Below are 22,746 nucleotides of genomic sequence, written 5' to 3' on the forward strand. Positions count from 1 at the left end.
TGACCCTCTGGAGCTGGTTCCGCTCTGCTGCGGTGCAGCTGGAGAACCACAGCGAGATGCTGTAGCTCAGCACCGACTCCACTGAGCAGCGGTAGAAGACCAACAAGAGCTCAGTTTTAATGTTGTTCTTCCTGAGAACCCTCAGGAAGTAGAGTCTCTGTTGGGCCTTCTTCAGGATCACTGTGGTGTTGACAGCCCAGGTCAGGTCCTCACTGATGTAGGTGCCCAGGAACCTGAAGTCTGGCACCATTTCTACCCGGTCCCCATTGATGGTGATTGGCTGGATGTCCGGTTTACACCTCCTGAAGTCGACGATGACCTCCTTCGACTTGGAGGTGTTCAGAGTCAGGTTGTTGATGGTGCACCAGCCCGACAGACGCTCCACCTCCACCCTGTAAGCGGACTCATCTCCTCCTGAGATGAGCCCCACCACCGTGGTGTCGTCCGCGAACTTAATGATGGAATTGTTCGGCTGGGTGGGGGTGCAGTCGTGGGTGTAGAGGGTGTAGAGTAGGGGGCTGAGCACGCAGCCCTGAGGAGAACCGGTGCTGGTCCTCAGAACAGAGGACAGGTGGTGTCCTACTCTCACCCTCTGGGAGCGGTCTGTCAGGAAGTCCATAATCCAGCTGCAGATGTTGTGGGAGAGACCCAGGTCCCCCAGTTTGCTCACCAGTCTGCTTGTTAGAGTCCTATGAGACATCTAGACCCCTAAGGTCGTCTGGAACCGGTCTTCTGCATGTTCCAAGAACAAGAACCAAGCAGGGTGAGGCAGCATTTAGTTATTATGCTCCTCACCTCTGGAACAAGTTACCCGAACGTCTGAAGTATGCTCAAACTGTTAGCTCTTTTAAATCAGGGCTAAAAACGCTTTTGTTTAGCACTGCATATCTATAACTGCCTATATATTTCACTCTACCTGCTTTCTATTCCTCTTGTTTTTATCTCCATTGCTGATTTCAATTATTATTAGTAGTAGTAGTTTTTGTTTTATTTTTATTTTATTTATTTATTTTTATTCTGTGATTAAATGCGATCTTTTGTCTTCGTTTCTGCGTTGTGTTGATTTAAATGTGATTTTTATGATCTTCATGTGATGTAAAGCACTTTGAATTGCCTTGTGTTGAATTGTGCTATATAAATAAATTTGCCTTGCCTTGCCTTGCCATCAGATTTACATACACAAGTGTTCACAACAAGCACGATAAAGGGCTTGTGTAGCGTAATCCGTTTCCACCTATATTTATTATTTATTTTATTCCACGGACGGCTTGGAGGTTTCCCCAGCTGCTGCAGTTATCTGAGTGTGACGATGACGAGTCACGTCAATGTGCGAATGCACGCAGCAAAGCAAAAAGCCTGGACTCATTTATCCATTAAATTGGCTGACATCCTGACATGTGATCACCAGAGATAGTTAGCTCTGATTGGTTCAAATGTGCATGCTTTCTGAAACAGCAAAAAAAAAAAAAGTTTGTTGAATTGGTGCAACAAAAAAAGGGCAATGCAACAGAAAATGGATCAAATCTTTAAGAGCAAGGCAAGGGTTAAGGAGGCTTATTATCATATTTAGTTTTATTTGCTCTGATGGGGAGGTTCAGAACATCTTAGCTGTCAATGTGCACGTTGGACTTATATTTGTTCATTTATGTTAGGCTACTTATTTATTTCCTGTATATTTAAAAAAGTCAATGTCCGCGTGATCGTCAAAATATATTCCATTTCACTCTGCATAATATGTCATTTGTACTTATTTTCCTGAATGCATGTTTCTTATATCTTTATGATTAAAAAAACAACAAAAAGTAAATGTTTCCATTAAATTCAATTTTAATATACATCCGATGTTCTTAAGTGGTTAGGATTTGGCATTTAGTACGTGAGGAAATGAGGGAAAATAAAAATTAGGAGATGGAGGTTTGCTGTTTTTGTTAACTTTTATTTTGCAAATCATTGAAAAAATACAATTTTGAATGAAAATCAGTTTTTGTATGTTATAGAAATAACTGACCAAAACAGTTTTCTTTGCAATTCAGTAGTTTTGACACCCCCCCACCACCACCCCTAAAAATAAATAAATAAATAAATAAATAATAAAATAAAATTTCTGGCTCCGTGGTGAACTTCACATCGGGGAGTTCTAACAAGAAATTCTAACCACTTTCACCCCTGCGTAAGAAGCATTTCAAGGTCCTGGAGTGGCCTCGCCAGTCTCCAGATCTCAACCCCATAGAATATCTGTGGAGGGAGTTGAAAGTCCGTGTTGCCCAACAACAGCCCCAAAACATCACTGCGCTAGAGCAGGGGTCCCCAACGACCGGGCCGCGGAGAATTAATAATTTATTAACGACTGCATTCTGGCCAATTGACTTTGGCCTGTGCCACCAATATCCCTGTCTACACTAGATATACAACTACAGGATAGGAGGTCATCATAGAAATGCATTGATTGGGCTGTTAGCACTAAATCTTGTTTTGTATATCTATGCGTGCTTGGACTCGATAATAACGTATGACGTCAGTCGTCGCCAATCACAATTATTCCCAGGAAATAATTAGCCCCCACACTAGAATGAATAACAGACGTCTTTGGACAGACTTTTTACGGGGGAAAAGGAACCAAAGGAACCTGACGAGCCAGAAGATGTGCTTACAACCTCAAAGAAAACAAAATTTATGCTACTTCCCAATCACTAAAGACCCACGAACTGCGAAGGAGTGAATTCGTGACCCGTATGTATGTGAATAAATCGAGTGATTCGAGCATGTCTGTGGAACAGGAATATCCGCTTGTAGAGATCGCAAATCACGGCGACTTAAACATACATTTGAGACAACAACTCTACCGAAGTTCTGGATTAAAGTCATTTCGGAATATCCTGACATCGCTAGGAGCGCGCTGATATCTGTGCTACAATTTCCAACATCGTGTATTTGTGATGCTAGCTTCTCTCACTCTCCCATCTCGGGACCATCTCGTCTCAACGAAACAAACTCAGCCCTCCCACTGAATCAGAGGGTGAGTTGTATTTTTTCCCTGCACTTAACACGACGGGGCTAAAAACAAATGCTATTTTATATTTGCTGTATTTTTCTGCCGCACATTGCCGGTGTTCTGACAAAGTTGGCATGCGCGTAACGTTAAAAAGGACCGCGAATGCAGCGATTCCTAAGTACACACTACAAACTTTCTTTAAAGAAAGGAATATTAACTTACGTTTGCCATGTTAGGTGCACACTAGTGTTGTATCGGTCGCGAACGATTCGTTCTTTTTGAACGAATTGTTTTGGTGAACGAGACCGAACTAATCATCATCTGCACTGATTCGTTCTATGAAGGTGGTGCTTGTTCGCTGCGTGGGAGGGCGTTGAGCAAGCGGCAGCGTCTTCTGACATCGCACACGACCAATCAGACGCCAGCCTCATCGCGGGCAGGGGAGGGAACGGAAACAGAATCAGGGCGTTTGTCACTCACGTCCACGTGTGGCCAATAAGCAGCCAGCGTGCAGGCAGGGGGGCAAGACTGAGTTTTGTCACTTCCCGTTCAGTGACTCGGTCCTCCTGACCTAGCTTGCTGCTAACTTGATTTTCCAGTAATGACTATGCAGTGAACGAATCAGAAAATGAAAGGAAATGACTTTGTCACATATTTGTTAACGTGGAGCCTATCAAATGCTGCTCAAACAGACAAAAACACCACACAAATCTAGCGAGCATTGTTTAGAGTAGTACTTTTCTCAACAAACTCGTGACTGCCTATGACGACATACTATCAAATTTACAGTAATTTAAAACACGGGTAGCTACGAGGCAAGCAAAAGCTGAGCTGCGGTCGCGTGACGGCAGTGAAGCGGGCAGAGAACTGTCACTATATGGAGGCTTCATGGCAGCGATATTTACCTCATATGTGCACAGAAAAAAATATTTAGTATGATCACCATGATACTGATTTGCAATGAAACTGTATATACATGTCAATTTTTTCCCGAGTGTTTTATTATTTTTTTTTTCCGTGTCGGGTGTTGGTTGGTTTGACAAATGATGTCAATCCGTCCATCATGTGCTACTCAAGCGCCCAAAACAACGCACGCAGACACGGGAGATGTCGCAATATGTCTACATTTTTCTTAACAGACTAATGAGAGTAGAAAGGCGACATCGTAAAGAGCTAACAATTATTTCTCGTCAGCATTTGACGATCTGAGATGCGGGGACGACAGGGGAGCTGACCGGATTATTTTATTTATTAATACCAGTGCAAAAAAACAATATGATCACCATAAAACTGATTTGCAATGAAACTGTATATACATGTAATTTTTTTCCGAGTGTTTTTTTTTTTTTTTCGTGTCAGGTGTTGGTTGGATTGACAAATTATGTCAATCCGTCCATCATGTGCTACTCAAGCGCCCAAAAACAAAGCACGCGGACACGGGAGATGTCGCAATATGTCTACATTTTTCTTAACAGACTAATGAGAGTAGAAAGGCGACATCGTAAAGAGCAAACAATTATTTCTCGTCAGCATTTGACGATCTGAGATGCGGGGACGACAGGGGAGCTGACCGGATTATTTTATTTATTAATACCAGTGCAAAAATTCAACACGATCATCTTAATACTAAAAAACAAAAATACAACAGAGCGAGATGTAAATATGATGTGTTGGTCGTTCCATATTCAGAAATTAAACTTTCGATGTATTTTTATTTTCGTGACAGCAAACATGCTGTATATGTGATTGTATGTGTGATCAAGAACCTGCTAAAGAAAGTCCGTGCGCCCCCGCCCCCTACTCCCCTCACAAAAGGAAAATGTTTAACCGTGTCCTAAATCGAAATGCAAGCACGAGCCATGACTTTGAGCCCATAGAACTAGGACAGACGACGCGGAAGTTCTCCCTCGCTTTTGCAGCAGCAGGAGGGAGACGAGGCTGTCTGTGAAAGCAGAATGATACCGCCTGTCACTCATTTCTGAAACTACGACGAGTGGTCAATGTGGAAGAGAGGGAGGGACCAAGCAATGTCACTTCCCGTTCAGTTATACTTCGAAGCGGTCTTTGGTGATTCGTTCGGCAACGTCACTACCCGTTCAGTAACCGAACGATTCGTTTGGGCGGGGAGGGAGATGAGGGGGCGAACGATTCGTTGAACGATTTGTTTGAACGAATCTTTTTACTGAACGAACCGGAATGGATTCGTTTACTCAAGTGAACGACAAATCTCGTCACTAGTGCACACAACAACTGCCCTCTCACTTAACGACTTCGCCGTGTCGTTAAGCATTAATTTACGCCAATTCCGTGCTGCACATGTATGTTTGTGATGTAAATAGTTTTTTAGCACCATTGGATAACATTGAGAGTCCAACTGAATATAAAAGAGGGTTTTTTTTCACCGCCACAAAAGCTTTGGGAGCAAAATTTTATCAGGGTGCAAAATTTGACGGGACACCGGTCCGTGAAAAAAAGACCCAAATCACACCGGTCCATGGTGCAAAAAAGGTTGGGGATCTTTCTTTCTATCTTTATTTATTTTCCCTTCAGGCATTACAAATCCATCAAGCATACATAATTTATATGTGTTTACAATTAATTCAACCCGAAGAGAAAAGGGCAGACGGGAGAAGCCGAAGCTTATTTAAACCCGCCCACAGTATACCTTAGGACGCAGAAAATATCAAATAACAATTTTTGACATTCAGATTGTGTAGTGATTACAAGGTTCTTTTATTTTTTTTTATTTAACCATCCCCCTTGATTGTTCATTTTCCCAATAGTCCATGTCGATCGTGTCCATGTGCTCGTTATGTTGATTAGATCCCGTAGATTAGTTCATAATTCAGCGGTTAGTTTATTCAGTTGATTCGATCCAGGCAGGCGGGTTGTCCAGGTTTTGGTCGCATTGTAAGATCTTGGCAAGGGCACTCATTGGAGTGGAGCCTTGTTTGACCTCGTTAGAAGAAGTTTGACCTCTTTGACAGCCAGAAATCTTGCTTGTTTGTAGGTGACCAAATACTTATTTTCCATTCTAATTTGGAAATAAATTATTTAAAATCAAACAATGTGATTTTCTGTTTTTTTTCCCACATTCTGTCTCTCATGGTTGAGGTTTACCCATGTTGACAATCACAGGCCTCTCTAATATTTTCAAGTGGCAGAACTTGCACAATTAGTGGTTGACTAAATACTTATTTGCCCTACTGCAACAGTTACATAAAGCAGTTGTGTGTAACCACTTGAGATAAGGAGCTTGCATAAATACCCTGTTTCGTTTTTTTGAGCCTGTAGGTGTCATACAGATGAGTATCAACTTCAGAATTTTGCTGTCACGTCAACACATATTTATTCTGAATCAGGGGTGCCCAAGTCTGGTCCTCGAGAGCCCCTATTCGGCTTGTTTTCCCATGTCTCCCTCCTTTAACACACCTAAATCAAATGATCAGCTCATCAGCAAGCGCTGCAGGAGCTTGAGAATGATACGGATGATTTGATTCAGGTGTGTTGGAGGAGGGCAACATGGAAAACAAGCTGGATAGGGGCTCTCAAGGACCGGACTTGGGCACCCCTGTTCTAAATAATCAACACAAATTAACTAGAGGTTCAGAGCTTTCCATCACAAGAATGGATGATTTTCCTCCTAAAAAAGTGCACTATTATGCTTCGGATCTCTTTTGTCTTGATCCCGTAGACAATTGGATTGAGCCAAGGTGGGAAAATGAGGGTGGAGGACCCGATGAAATTACGTAAACTGGGCGGGAACTGCTTGACCCTGTAGGAGATGATGGTGAAAAGCCCCAGACATTCCAGGAACAGAAAGACAAAGAGGTGCGTGGCGCACGTCTGCATCACCTTAGCCTTGGTGTCGGCTCGTCGGGTCCGGCAGGACACCATCAGGATTTGGAAGTAGGAGAAAACGATGACGGAATTGGCCATCAACTGGGTAATGCCCACGATGAACAGGCCGTACGCATGGTTGACGGTGGTGTTGGCGCACACCAAAGCTAGCAAGGATGGGTTGTCACAGTAAATGTTGTAAATAGTGGAACGGCAGCGCGGAAGCCGCAATAGTAAGACGAAGAGCACGCTGATCATCAACAAACACAACAGCCAAATGGCCGTGATGATCCTCACCACATGGCCGTGCGTCATCACCGTGTTGTACTGGAGCGGCAGGCAGATGGCTACGTATCGGTCGTACGCCATGGCGGTGAGGATGAGCACGGTAGCTGCTGCATAGATGTGGATGAAAAAGGCCTGAGTTACGCACGCCGGGAACCACATGTACCCGCTGTTGCTCAGTATCTCCTTGAGCAGATGCAGGAAGAAGGCTGACGAGCCCAGCAGGTCATTGATGGGCATGTTGAGCAGGAACAGGTACATGGGCTTCCACAGGTTCTTGTTCAGAACAATGGTGAGGAGGAGAAGCAGGTTGCAAAGTAGGATGATCATGTAGCTGAGGCTGGCCAGGAAAAAGGTAGGCAGTACGCCCTCGGGCGGGATGTTATAGTGCTGGGTCACCAGCATGGACGATGTGTTGTAAGGCCTCTCCATTTTTCAGCCACCTAGGTTCAGCAATTTGCAAACAACTACGTAAGTATAAAATGTATATAAACTAGGGCTGTCAAACGATTAAAATTTTTTAGGGCTGCAGCTATCGAATATTTTAGTAGTTGATTAATCGATGGACTAGTTAGTTCGAATAATCGAGTAATCGGATAAGAAACACGAAAAATTAAAATACCTGAGCTGAGCCTCAAACGGTATATTTTTTTCTTTTAAATGAGGATCTGTGTACAACAAAAGAACAATGGGCTAACTTAAATAGAAAAAGTCCGCTAGCTTAAATGCTATAAAATGCAAAAGTGTTTTTACAATGCTCTTAACAAATGGTTCGGACACATATTCCCACAAAAAAACGTCTAAATATACCTGAAAACTAAATTATGAATGCATTAAAAAACATTAGCTCAAACAAAAACTTGGCTTACGTTGGTCGTAACAGGGAGCAGTTGGATTCAGCTATGTGAAAAGAGGCAGACCAGGCAGTGTATCCGCCCTAATCAATAAAACTAAATGCAAACACTTTCAAAATAAACCATTACAACGCCACTTTAATTAAACGAATACTCGAAACAAAAACATTTAATTCGAGTATTTTTTTCTAATCGAATACTCGAGCTACTCAATCGTTGCAGCACTAAAATTTTTAATCGAGTTAATCACAGCTTAAAATGAATTAATTGTAATTGCAATTCAAACATCTATAAAATAAGACATATTTTTCTGTAAATTATTGTTGGAATGAAAAGACGGATATATACATTCAACATACTGTACATAAGTATTTGTTTATTATAACAATAAATCAACAAGATGGCATTAACATTATTAACATTCTGTTAAAGCGATCCATGGATAGAAAGACTTGTAGTTCTTAAAGGATAAATGTTAGTACAAGTTATAGAAATGTTATATTAAAACCCCTCTTAATGTTTCCGTTTTAATAAAATTTTTAATATTTTCAATCAAAAAATAAACTAGTAGCTCGCCATTGTTAATGTCAGTAATTACACAATGCTCATGGTGCTGAAACCCATAAAATCAGTCTCACCCAAGTGCCAGCAGAGGGCGACAAAACACCAAAAAACACAAGCAACAAGTGGACATGACACTTTGCTGTCATTTTAATCTGTTTGAGCGGGGCATGTGCATTAATTTTATTGCCAAATGTATTACATTTGATACACCTAAAATTTCATGATTTTGAGAGTAATTCAGAATTTTTTCTTTTTGAAAAAAATAATGATGGATGCAAGTCAACACATGCATCTGCACGTTCCATGAGGAGAAAAAAAAAATGATTTTGCTTGGGTTATAGATATTAGAGCGCTTATTACACATATTCATTTTGACATTTTTTTACAAATTTGAAAAAAAGGTTTCATTAGGACCTTATTTTTCAAATTTTGGGATTCTCTGATAATTGCTTCATGTTGCAGATCTTTAAGGGTTAAATGTGTCAAATATTTTAACGTGATTAAATCAAAAAAATAATTACCGCCCGTTAATGCGATCATTTTGACAGCCCTAATATAAACATTTCTCAAAATTTCTCATCAGTCCAAGAAAACACTTCATAATGTATCAATTGTAACTCAAGCAATTAGTTCTAAAGAGATAAAGCGCTGAAAAGAGTCACACAAAGGCACAGTGGTAAATAACAGCAAAGTGACGAAACACTGAAGAGTTGGACAGTAATGTTAAAATAAAATCTGAAAAAGTCCAATAAATTGTCTCCTAAAAAGATATGACACATTTGAAGTTCTTCCTGAAATTGCACCTAAAACAGAAAATACCACACTTCATGTAAAAAGATTATTTGTAGAGCTAAAACAGACAGGAAGGGGGGAAATGACAACATAGCAATATGCACAGGGATAGGCAGGATAAATACAGTGAAATATAATGGCAATGTACTTTTATATTATTTCTCCAAGAAACACTTTTATGCCATTTGCACAATACATGTAGTCCAGTATGTCAGGAAAGCTGTAAAACGAAGATCATCTGTAAAATCATCATAAACAATTCATCAGTTAATAATGCAGTACTTACCAATGTATCACCTCAATACGCAATAACAGTGGCGTTCTAATTCAGCATTAAAGCCAATTCAGTTTAAAAAAAATAAATATTGAACAACACATGTGGCTACACAGCAGTGCCAATGAGCAGGATGCTCTGTGTGTGAGATGCTGCTTATAAAGACATTGTAAACTGAGTGACGTTGCTGAAAGCTCTTTGGGGAGGAAGATGATTTGTATTCTTCAACTCATCAACAACAACCTCAGAACCATCCTGTGTGTCTGATATTTTTCTGAAAACAAACAAATAAAAGGCCATATTTGTACTTACAGTGGGGCAATTAAGTATTTAGTCAACCACTAATTGTGCAAGTTCTCCCACTTGAAAATCAGTGTTGGTAACACTTTATAATACTATCCGTTTTACTAGTTAATAGATCATTAGTAAACTGTTGATAACCAATTTATTGTTGATTTGTGAAGTATTTGTTAACAGTTTGTTCAGCATTTACAGGGTGTTCTTAACCTGAAACACAGTTTAGAAACGTTTTTGTGTGTAACGTCTGGCATTTCTATCTTTTCAGGTTAAGAAATGCCATTCACTTCAAAATTAAAGGCATTTTGATAAGGCATTTTGCAGGCAGCGTTTAGGTTGCACATTTATGAAAATCTGCCATAGAACCAACAAATATTTGTACTTTTCTTTGTATATTTAACCAATAAAACTTATGACCTTCAACATAAAGTGTATATAGTTTTATTAAGATCCATCAACTTAGAATGGGGTCAACCATATTGGAACACCCTGTAAATGCTTAACAAACTGTTAACAAATACGTCACAAATCAACAAGAAATCATTTATCAACAGTTTACTAATGATCTATTAACTAGTAAAACGGATAGTTATTATAAAATGTTACCAAAAATATTAGAGAGGCCTGCAATTGTCAACATGGGTAAACCTCAACCATATGAGACAGAAAGTGGGGAAAAAAAAACAAAAAAACAGAAAATCACATCGTTTGATTTTTAAAGAATTTATTTGCAAATCATGGTGGAAAATAAATATTTGGTCAATCCCAAAAGTTCATCTCAATACTTTGTTTTGTACCCTTTGTTAGCAAAAACGGAGGCCAAACTTTTTCTGTAACTCTTCACAGGCTTTTCACACACTGTTGCTGGTATTTTGGCCCATTCCTCCATGCAGATCTCCTCTAGAGCAGTGATGTTTTGGGGCTGTCGTTGGGCAACACGGACTTTCAACACCCTCCACAGATTTTCAATGGGGTTGAGTTCTGGAGACTGGCTAGGCCACTCCAGGACCTTGAAATGCTTCTTACGAAGCCACTCCTTTGTTGCCCTGGCTGTGTGTCTGGGATCATTGTCATGCTGAAACACCCAGCTACGTCTCATTTTCAATGCCCTTGCTGATGGAAGGAGATTTTCACTCAAAATCTCTCGATGCATGGCCCCATTGATTCTTTCCTTTACACAGATCAGTCGTCCTGGTCCCTTTGCAGAAAAACAGCCCCAAAGCAATGTTTCCACCCCCATGCTTCACAGTGGGTATGGTGTTCTTCGGATGCAATTCAGTATTCTTTCTCTTCCAACACGAGAACCTGTGTTTCTACCAAAAAGTTCTATTTTGGTTTCATCTGACCATAACACATTCTCCCTGTCCTCTTCTGGATCATCCAAATACTCTCTAGCGAACCGCAGACGGGCCTGGACGTGTACTGGCTTCAGCAGGGGGACAAGTCTGGCAGTGCAGGATTTGAGTCCCTGGCAGCGCATTGTGTTACTGATAGTAGCCTTTATTGCTGTGGTCCCAGCTCTCTGTAGGTCATTCATTAGGTCCCCCCATGTGGTTCTGGGATTTTTACTCACCGTTCTTGTTATCATTTTGACGCCACGGGGTGAGGTCTTGCATGGAGCCCCAGATCGAGGGAGATTATCGGTGATCTTGTATGTATTCCATTTTCTAATAATTGCTGCCACAGTTGATTTCCTTACACCAAGCGTTTTTCCTATTGCAGATTCAGTCTTCCCATCCTGGTGCAGGTCTACAATTTTGTCTCTGGTGTCCTTCGACAGCTTTTTGGTCTTGGCTATAGTGGAGTTTGGAGTGTGACTGACTGAGGTTGTGGACAGGTGTCTTTTATGCCGATAATGAGATAAAACAGGTGCCATTAATACAGGTAACGAGTGGAGCCTTGTTAGACCTCATTAGAAGAAATTAGACCTCTTTGACAGCCAGAAATCTTGCTTGTTTGTAGGTGACAAAATACTTATTTTCCACTCTAATTTGGAAATAAATTCTTTAAAAATCAAACAATGTGATTTTCTGTTTTTTTCCCCCCACATTCTCTCTCTCATGGTTGAAGTTTACCCATGCTGACAATTACAGGCCTCTCTAATATTTTCAGGTAGGAGAACTTACACAATTGGTGGTTGATTAAATACTTATTTGCCCCACTGTAATGAATTACAGTTACAAATTACTTCTCCCAAAAAGTATTTGAGTTAGTAACTCAGTTACCTGAATGTAAGAGTAATTAGTTACTTGGCAAAGTAACTGGTGTTACTTTTCATGTTTATTTGTTTTTCATTTGCGACACAAGAGTCCTTTCTTCTTTAGATTATTTTTTTTGCCAGCAATGACAAGAATAGCTCCACGAATTTCACCAGTGAGACGTCGCGCCAATAATCACATGACTCCATTACTCCAATCTGACGCAAGTTTGCTGTTCTATGATCACGCCAGCCTGTTCATTCACGCGCTGTCTTTAAAGAACCTAAAAAGTAAAGTATTTAACATCGAGCGATGCCCTCAACATGACTCGAAAGCGCGGATTTAAACCTCTTTCCCAGTTTTCATTTGGCACCAACTGACCATGGAAAACCGGAGATATTATTCTTATAACTTCATAATATTAACTATGAAGGAACTATTCACTATTCAAAGTAGGAACTATTTTCTCCACTAGAGGGCACTCATGTTCTTTGGATGAATAATGCTTTTTTTTTTTTTTTTTCTCACTGAAATTCAATGGGTTTTTTTAATTTATTTTTTTTTATTTCTTTGCCTAAATGTGGTTATTTAATGGGTTATTGTACATTATCATTATAACAACAGTTTATATAGATACGCTTGTTTACAGTAAAACAAAACAAAAATAAGCAGTTACTCACAATTTTACTCATTACTTGAGTATTCTTTTCACTGGATACTTTTTTACATGTACTTGAGTACATTTTTTGGATGACTACTTTTACTTGCGTGATATTATTTTGAAGTAACACTACTCTTACTTGAGTAAAATTTTGGCCTGCTCTACCCACCTGTGGTTTTAATTGGCTCTTTTACATAAGTAATACAACAATGGATTCAGTAATGTGTAAAAACACAAAGCTGATGTGTATACACGATGAAAAACACCTATTTAAAAGTTAAAATCACGTTACGTAATTATTAAGCAATGCTTATTCATAAATGTTTTAACTCTCTTACATGATAAATACAACAATGGATTCAGTAACGTGTAAAAACACAAAACTAATGTGTCTATACAATGAAAAACACCTATTTAAAAATTAAACTAGTGCATGTGCATTTTTTGAGTGTATTCCATACCTTTATTGATTTTTATTTTTCACATTTTTAAAATTAAAGAAAAACCGCAAAATATTAATTTTGTAATATAAAATTTTGTATCCTTATTGATATACTTGTACTATATAACTTTTGAAAAATATTTTAATCTTTTTTAATAAAAAAAAAAACAACAAAATACAGTAGGGAGAGAAAAAAACGGTGAATATTCTTAGTTTTTATGTAGTCTTCAATTTAATCAGATGATTATCTTTGTAACGGATCAAAATTAGACATTTGCTAACATCGGTTTTTACTTTGGAAAACAATTATAGCTAAATAGTATGCCAAGTCCAATTTGTCTCCGTGCACAAGTTTTAGTTCTAAAGCACATTTCAAGTTAAAATATCTTGCCCAAAGTCATAGAACAGTAAAGAACGTGATTTATATACTAGCCGATGAGTCGACTCATTACGAAAGTAATTAATCAACTTTCAAAACGATGAGGTTCCAAGAATTAGATATGCTTGATGGTAGAGCAGAGGTGGGCAATTTTTTGCCCAAATTAGACCAGGAGCCAGGGTACACCTTGAACAGGTTGCCAGCCAATCACAGTCCCTTATGTATTATTATTATTACTCATAACCAGTGTTGTTAATAACGGCGTTACAATATAACGGCGTTACTAACGGCGTTATTTTTTTCAGTAGTGGGTAATCTAATTAATTACTTTTCTCATCTTGGCAACGCCGTTACCGTTACTGAGGACGGAAAGGCATGCGTTACTATGCGTTACTATATTGGTCGAAAAGTCTGAGGGAGACGGACTCACCGAGACGACAGAGCAGGAGTATGGAGGAGACAAGAAAGTTGTGACGCCGAGCAAACGCGATGCTAGGTAGCTCCAATAATACATGTTGTAGCCGATAGCTAGTACAAACTACGCGCGCATGTTATGGTAGATATGGTAGACATAATAGATATCACACGTACTGTACATAGATATAACTAGATGCAAAATGACAGACATGGCACTAAATGAGTTAGTAGACAGCCGCCATCTTAAAGCAGTACTTTTTAGGACGGCTCTGTTGTAGAGAACCTTCCTAGCGAACCTAAGTAACTTTTTATCTAAAATACTTCTAAATCGGCAAAATCTTGACTTGAATCTATCTTTAAATGATGAAACAGTTTGAAAACTTTCATATGTCGAAAGTAGAGAGAAGGGAACTAATGCAATAATGGGAGCAATTTTAACAAGTTTTAACAGCTGATTCAGGGTAAAGGGTAAATTAGGGTAAAGAATTGGGCTCGGGCCAATTGTACCAAAAACCTTCACAAAAAACTTCACATAGTGTGGCCAATGTTTTTTTTTTTTTTTTTTTTTTTTTTTTTTTTGAGGAAAAAAAAAAAAGTAATTATCACCAATTACTTTGCCAAGTAACTAATTACTCTTACATTCAGGTAATTGAGTTACTAACGCAATTACTTTTTGGGAGAAGTAATTTGTAACTATAATTAATTACTTTTTTTCAGTAAGATTAACAACACTGCTCATAACTAACATTTTGACATCAAGACACCTAGACGATACCTAAGAACACCAATTCTTAGGTATTGTAAAGGGATAGGAGGTTCTCAAATTGAACTAAAGTTGTTCTCTAACAAATAGCTGCACTGCAAAATTCACAGCAGGTGAACATGAATATATGTCCCGCTCAATTTACACTTATTATTTAAATGCATTAACATTTTGACATCATGATACACAATAAAGACAGTAAATGGTAGAGGTGTGCATCGGCACTGCCCTCACGATTCGATTCGATTACGATTCGGAGGGCCACGATTCGATTCGATTCGATTCGATTCGATTAAGAGGGCCACGATTCGATTCGGTTCGATTCGGCAATGCATCACGATGCATTAAAGCCTGGGATGCATTAAAATGCTAAACAAAGCATATTTTTCGTGAATCATGAGGCAACACAAGCGGTCAGACATTAAACACCTTTTTATAGGCTCTTGTGTCATTCCTGGTTGTAGTCAAATGAAAATAGTAATATATATAAAAATAATAAAAAAAACATCACAGCATTTAATTAGTGCTTTGAATGAGACCAGGGCTTTCTTTCTTTTTCTTTCTTTCTTTTTTTTTTTTTTACACACACTAGCAGCCTTTCATTTTTTAAAAACCGCATAAGTTTGGTCAAGTTTCCCACCAACCTCAGAGAAGCCAAAATGTCTCCATATGCCTGCTTTCAATGTCTTTGGTGCGTCAATAATCTTTCGCGCTTCCTCTTTCTCCGCTTTAGCCATTGTTATTATGTCTTATCTCTGCTTTGAGTGCCACTGCGCAATTGCGCATGTCTGTGACGTTACTCCCGTGAGGAAGCCAATTTTAGTTCCTCATCCCCCCTGCATTGCTTGTACAATAGCTCCCTCTACAGGTAAACATGAGAATAATAATACAAATGGTGAAACCAAATCCATTGCATCACTGGAAGATTTTTGAACGGACTTATATATTTTAATATGTGCTGAATCGATTCGGCTTGTTGCCCGCATCGAATCGCATCGTCCATGGCCCGCATCGGGATGCATCGCCGCATCGATTATTGTTGACACCAGTAGTAAATGGAGACCAAGACGATACATAGCAATTGTTCAACAGTACCTGAAACTGAGAGGCCGTTTACGTGGTGACTCTCTGAGAATACGAAAAATTTCAAATTTGCATTTGCATCTCCATTCGAACAATGTCGCAATTCCGCATGAAAATGATGTAGTATTCATGCCAGGCCCTAGGGGGCAGTGCAGATTTACAGGGTGACAGAGAATGATGGTTTGACCCCACCAAGCTCCCTCAGCTCGGAAAAAAATATGCCCGCCCACTCGAAGCAATGGCATTTTTCTTTTGTTAAAAAAGGCACAAGAATGGAAACATTCAACATATTTAATTTAAAAACATTATTAAAACAGTAAATTAAAGCCGACGTTCTGTCATATTAGCTTTTTTTAATGTTTAGTAGCACCGCTGCACACGCCCAATATGATGTGTACGAGTGCTGACGTTATCAGCGTGGTCTTGAGCCGTGGGAGTCTTTGATATGCATGCTGAGGAAGCGCCCCTCAATCCCCCGCAATCGGATTCTTCCACTTTGGAAGCAGGATTCAGAATTTTTCGTCTTCCGTCTTCGCCGACACCATATGCACGTGAGGCCACTCCGCAACACAGTCATTGCGTCGTCGTGTTGCAGAGTCGCCATGTAAACTGCCCCCGAAGACGAAAAATTCTGAATCCTGCTTCCAAAGTTAAAGAATCCGATTGCGGGGGATTGAGGGGGGCTTCCTCGTCATGCATATCAAAGGCTCCCGCGGCGTGAGACCGCGCCGATAACATCAGCACTCGTACACGTCATATTGGGCGTGCGCAGCGGTGCTACTAAACATTAAAAACAGCAAATATGTCGGAATGTCGGCTTTAATTTACTGTTTTAATAATATTTTTAAATTAAATATGTTGAATGTTTCCATTTTTGTGCCTTTTTGAACAAAAGAAAAATGACATTGCTTCGAGTGGGCGGGCATATTTTTTTCCGGGCTGAGGGAGCTTAGCTGGGTCAAAGTGCATCATTCTCTGTCGCCCTGTAAATCTGCACTGTGCCCTAGGGCCTGGCATAAATACTACATCGTTTTCATGCGGAATGGCGACATTATATAACAATAAATATTAAATATTATATTATTATAACAATAAATCAACAAAATGGCATTAACATTATTAACATTCTCTTAAAGCGATCCATGGATAGAAAGACTTGTAGTTCTTAAAAGATAAATGTTAGTACAAGTTATAGAAATTTTATATTAAAACCCCTCTTAAATGTTTTCGTTTTAATAAAATTTGTAAAATTTTCAAACAAAAAATAAACTAGTAGCTCGCCATTGTTGATGTCAATAATTACACAATGTTAATGGTCCTGAAACCCATAAAATCAGTCGCACCCAAGCGCCAGCAGAGGGTGACAAAACACCAAAAAACACAATAACAAATGGACATGACACTGTGCTGTCATTTTAATCTGTTTGAGCAGGGCATGTTTGTTAAATGCGTCAAATATTTTAACGTGATTAATTAAAAAAATGAATTACCACCTGTTAACGCGATAATTTCCACAGCCCTATATAATGTAATATAATATATTATTATTATTATTTTTTTTAAATTTTATTTACTTTTGTTCCGTGACGAATTCAGAAAAGGTTATTTGATTGTGGCTTTCTGAAAGACAATACATTTTTACATTTAGGCACTCCTGCAATCGTCACACTTTTTCTGTTACAAACTGACCCGGCCCCTCATCAGAGAAGGAAAATGTTATGTGGCCCTCACAGGAAAAAGTTTGGGGACCCCTGATTTAGATCTTTATTCCTATTTAAACCTTATTTTAAAATTTTAGGATTCTCTGACAATTGCTCCATTTTGTAGGCCTTTAAGGGCTAATTAGAGAACTACAAGCTGTGCTAAAAGTGCAAAACATCAAACAATGGGATTCTGCATTCGCAGGTTTTGAGAAAATTAATGTCAGCTCGGCTACCTTCATACTACAGGTCTTAATGCACGAATCCGATTTTTTGTCATATCCGTTTTTTTGGCGTGCCCGTTCAGACTGCCTTTGTCCATTGAGACCGTTCAAGTATTACGCATGCGCAGTAATTCGCAGTCCGACGCGTTGAGCAAGAAGACCCGCATGCGCAGAAGCATCAAAACAAATGACACACGTCATCCGTCATTCCAGGGATATCATTTTTTGCTTTTCAAAAGGAGGACACAAATAACAGACATAAATAATCCCCGTTTAGGCTTATATTCGAAGTTTATATGAATCGATAGCATGCACGCACTGTCCGTGCATGTCACACACACACACACGGTTAGTTTGCCCCGACTCTCGGCCGTGTAAGCAATGTTAAAATATTGCTTATATGGAGCAGACAGAAAACCGATCATTCTCAGGCTTATCCTCAACCCATTTTTATTTTTTATGACTGTTGTCAAGCTCAGCCCTTCCCCAAAAGCCGTGTTCACTGCAAGCTAGGCGCTAATAACGCACAGCTGCACCGGTACGGTCACGTCTCTCTCGCTATTTGATGACGTAATTGCTGAATGAAATCCGATTTGGGAGAGTGGACAGTACAGACCGCCGCGACAGTCTGGAAAAATGTGGCCCAGATCGGATTTGAACCACATACGAAAGTGACCCAGATCGGATTTGAAATGGTCCAGTTCTATGCGACTTGTCACGTTCAGACCGTCAAGTTAATGCCTCACTCGAGTCGGAAAAACACGAAAAAATCGGATTCGTGCATTAAGACCTGTAGTATGAACGTAGCCCTCTTGAAGTTATTGGTTCAGTGCTTGGTATTATTAGTTTCAGCTTAACATTTCACACAAACGTCAATATCACTCGCTTTAGACAAAGACAAAGACTCTATTTTTCAAGACCCTGAGCACAGTGTTTCGTATTTCGCTGGTGTACAGCCCATAGACCAGGGGGTTAAGTAGTGGCGATATAAGAAATATCAGTACGCCCATGACCTTCTGCAAGTCGCCCGACACGTTTTGGAACCTGTGCGACAAGATGGTAAATGTGCCTACGATCTCAAAGACGATCAGGATGACTAACTGAGCCACACAAGTGTTGACTGCTTTCTTCTTGGTGTCGGTCCGTCTTGTCACCATGCAGGTGATCAGGATCTTGACGTAGGAGAATGTCTGGACAGACACACTCAACGCCTGCATGACCGCCGTGTTGAGCAGCCCGACGATGTTATTGACGGACTTGTTGCCGCACATGAGCTTTAGCAGAGACGGGTTGTCACAGAACACATTCATGATGTCCGAGCGGCAACGCGGCAGTCTGGTCTGCAATGAGAACAGGAAAGTGATCAGGGTAAAGTCCAGCGCCCACACCAGGGTGATGACGCAGACCACCACCCTGGGGGTCATGACGAGGCTGTAGCGTAACGGCATGCAGATGGCCACGTATCGGTCGAAGGACATGGCAGCCAAAATGAACAGGATGCCGCCGCCGTACAGGTGCAGCAAGAAGGCTTGGAGAACGCATAGCGGGTACGGGATACGGTTGTTCTCCGTAATGATTCCGGCCAGGACTCCGGGCAGCATGGCCGTGATGCCTATTAAATCGTTGAGCGGCAGGCTGAACAGAATGAAGTAGACAGGCTTGTGCAGGTTGCGGTGCAGCACGATCACAGCCAGCAGTGTAACGTTGCTGAAGAGACAGACAAAGTAGATGAGAAGCCCGAGGATGAAGATGGGGTATTTGCCTCCGTGCGGGATGACAAACGTGTCCAAGCTCACGTAGGGCATCAAGCCCCAAGACTCGTTTGCCATTCTTACGCAGAGGTGGAGATCAAAGCGGGTCACGGGCAACGTGAGAGAGCACGAGGAGTGGTTCGATTGCCGTGCTTTAAGCCCAATCTTTGATGACATCAACATCATCAGGGATTATAGATTTGTTTATCCAAGTAACTATGACATTAGTTGATATGACAAAGGTAACTGAAGTACAAACATTGGTTTGGGTAAAGCAGAAGTAGTAGTTCAACTTCTTTACATGTGTAAATATGAAAATATACACATTTAGATACTAGGAGTGGGAACCTCTTGGTACCTCACGATACGATTTACGATACAAAGCTCATGATAACGATGATTTGACGATACAACGATTATCAATACATTGGTCAGGAAATCAATATTCTGCAAACATATAATAATAAACAGAAAAACAAGCTTCTGCTGTGAATTGGAATGAGTTTATCGCTAGTAGACGTCCAATCCATTTGAAGTGGGAGGGTGGCAGCGAATGAACATTCGTTCATTCGCTGCCATCCCTCCCACTTCAAACGGATTGAACGTCTATGGCTGTCAGTGGCAGCCAATTCCAGGCAATTTTGGGCTATTTAAAGTGCATACGACATGAGAAAAAAAGGCTTAAATAGGATCATTATGTGAATTAGAATCATATTTTGAGACAATTCGATTATATCAGTGCTTCTCAATTATTTTCTGTTACGCCTCCCCTAAGGAAGACGTATATGTTTCGTGTCCCCCCCCCGCCCTAAACTCTCTACCCCCACTGTAAATAGTATCATTGACTGAATAACACTATCTGGGTCTAAAAAGACCCAGATAGTGTTATTCAGTTTTTTTTTTGAATGGGATTCCTTCCGCGCGCCGCGCAGCACGAACAGCTTGACCTATCAGCACCGTTCAAGTATCGACACATCCGGAATGTTTGTGCAACGCAGGGAATTTTTCAAACGGCTCCGCAAAGTTGTATACAGAATTTGTGAAAAAAAATACAGTTCCCCGGAAATTTGACAAAAACTTGCCCATTCATTTTTAATGAGAAAAAATAAATTCTAAATTGATCTAGTCCTACAATTTTTGACCAAATCACACAATTTATGCATCAAAAATTCAAGGACGGTGAGGGGCATAAAAGCTATGCACAGAATTTGGAAAACATTTACGGTTCCTTGGAAATTTGCCAAAAACTTGCCCATTCATTTTGAATGGGAAAAAAGGAAAGTTTCAAAATGTATCTGGTCCTTCAATTTTTGACCAAATCACACAATTTGGGCATCAAAAATTCCGGGACGATGAGGGGCATAAAAGTTGTATACAGAATTTGGAAAAAATTAATTTTCCCCATTCATTTTCAATGGGGAAAATCAAAATTTCCCCAAATCAACAGAAAATGCTCAGATATCTATAGAACCTGTCCCGCAAATGTCTCCGATTCTATTGACGCTTACGGAGGGTGCTGCCATTGATGTACATTGATGAACACTTTATCCAAATTTCTCTAAAATTGGAGGGGGAGTAAATTTAACTGAAATTAATCCACAGCTGGCTGAATACTGAAAATATTTCTAAAACAACAGCCTGGCTAATGGTACAGTATAATTTTGCTTTAGCAAGTATTATAAGCTCTATGTAAATAACCGCTAGCTTGCAGTTGGGCTAAATCTACGTGCTTATGCTGTTGTAAAAAATCATCACAACAAACCTCTGTTTTTTTTCGCGTCTTTGCTGTCATCATTCTTTTTCTTCTCGGTCCCGGAGGGCTTTTGTCTTTTCATGAAGTTGACTTGTCACAGTAATGTCGCTCAATTGCAGAGGCTAAGAATAGCACCTTCAGGTAGCTCGCTAGTCTGCTGGGTGGTGAGCGAGACTAGGGTCCGTGGTGAAATCATCGCATCACAGGAAAAAGTGAAACGGGCAGAAGGCACACTAGGAAAATGATTTCATTATTATTTAAAGACTTATTATGAACGGTTTTGTTGTTCTTTTGTTTGATTGTTGTGTATAATTTCTGAATACTGCTATCATCAAATATTATTTGAATATTTTTCTTGACGCCTTTTTGGGCGCTGGTGCGCCCCTAGGCGGTTGCCTAAATCGCCTTATGGGCAGCACAGGTCTGGGCTGTTAGTAGCAGTATAAATAATTTCACGACGATAGGACCCGATATCGATCCTTTGGACAATTATACAATATTTGTCGATATTACAAAGCCTGCCACCATTCATTTCCTTTGGCCATCAATTGATTTATTACGAAGTTATGCACACATTGAACACAAAAGGCTACATTTCACCTAAAGCTACATTTCGGACATTTAAATGTAAACAATTGTTTTTAACAAAATGGAAAAATCTACAAGTTGATTTAGAAAAATCTACAAGTTGACTGATGTTGATCGATGTTTTACGTTTCAATGTTTGGATCATTGCAATGTCGATCGATCAATTAATCGATTCAGACCAATGTATCGTTTCTCCACTACTTTATATACTGTATTGTTACTCCAAACAGTAGGATTTGAATGACAAAAATTGCAAAAGTAACATGAATTTAAGTAAGAGAATGAGATTTTTGGGTAAAGAAAACAATGATTTGAAAAACAGCAATGATATTCGTAAAATATTTTATTTTTATTTTTTATTACGGCTGCAATTTGCATGGGAACCTATGTGGATATTGCAAATGAGTTAACTAATTTCTTTTACTCTATCTTCATCAAACTGGGTGCCATATTCAGCTAAGGTGTACTGCTAAATCAGAGGTTAAACACATAAAAAGAAATTCAGTGTCAGTAAGGCTATGGTAGTTTTATTTTTTTTTAACCTGGATATAGTTCACCTGGATATATTTAGTTTTAAGTATTTCAAATGTAGATACGAATACCCTGAGACTATAACTGCAAACAAAAAAGACACGATCAGAATTACATCAGCTAATTTCCAAAACAAATTATTATTAATGAGTCCATTTGGGAGCAGTAAATATTGTTATTGTTACAAACTGCCTCGCTGTTAATTATCCCTGAAGGGTTAGTTTAAAGCACCGGTGGATAATGACAGTGTTATTTGTTAGGGATATGTGTTTAATGATACCCCAGAGGAAGCATAAGCATGACCATTTGTTTGTTTTGTTAACTTTAAATGGTGTAAATGTGTCAAGTTGAAATGGAA

The 22,746-nt window shown here is 39.7% G+C and overlaps 2 protein-coding genes across 2 annotated transcripts; both read right to left on the reverse strand.

The window, feature by feature from the left end:
* Positions 1-6,607: 6,607 nt before the first annotated feature.
* Positions 6,608-15,808, reverse strand: LOC130911242 (olfactory receptor 1509-like). Its single transcript, XM_057829082.1, has 3 exons — positions 15,403-15,808; positions 6,848-7,560; positions 6,608-6,767 (listed from the first exon to the last, which is right to left on the reverse strand). The coding sequence occupies exons 2-3, from the start codon at positions 7,547-7,549 to the stop codon at positions 6,738-6,740; spliced, it is 732 nt and encodes a 243-aa protein (XP_057685065.1). The 5' UTR covers positions 7,550-7,560; positions 15,403-15,808; the 3' UTR covers positions 6,608-6,737.
* A 2,844-nt stretch (positions 15,809-18,652) lies between these two features.
* LOC130911255 (olfactory receptor 6M1-like) lies at positions 18,653-19,594 on the reverse strand. Its single transcript, XM_057829103.1, has one exon. It carries the CDS (start codon positions 19,592-19,594, stop codon positions 18,653-18,655), a length of 942 nt encoding a protein of 313 aa, XP_057685086.1.
* Between the last annotated feature and the right edge of the window lie 3,152 nt (positions 19,595-22,746).

This window comes from Corythoichthys intestinalis, unplaced genomic scaffold, assembly GCF_030265065.1.
Source record: "Corythoichthys intestinalis isolate RoL2023-P3 unplaced genomic scaffold, ASM3026506v1 HiC_scaffold_23, whole genome shotgun sequence".
Taxonomy (NCBI): Eukaryota; Metazoa; Chordata; class Actinopteri; order Syngnathiformes; family Syngnathidae; genus Corythoichthys; species Corythoichthys intestinalis.

Excerpts from the sequence above, each read along its gene's own strand:
- LOC130911242 (XM_057829082.1), bottom strand. The coding sequence starts at position 7,549 with ATGGAGAGGCCTTACAACACATCGTCCATGCTGGTGACCCAGCACTAT. Across the intron at positions 6,768-6,847 it reads GAGCCGACACCAAGGCTAAG|GGTCAAGCAGTTCCCGCCCA; the intron begins GTGATGCAGACG and ends CATCTCCTACAG.
- LOC130911255 (XM_057829103.1), bottom strand. The coding sequence starts at position 19,594 with ATGGCAAACGAGTCTTGGGGCTTGATGCCCTACGTGAGCTTGGACACG.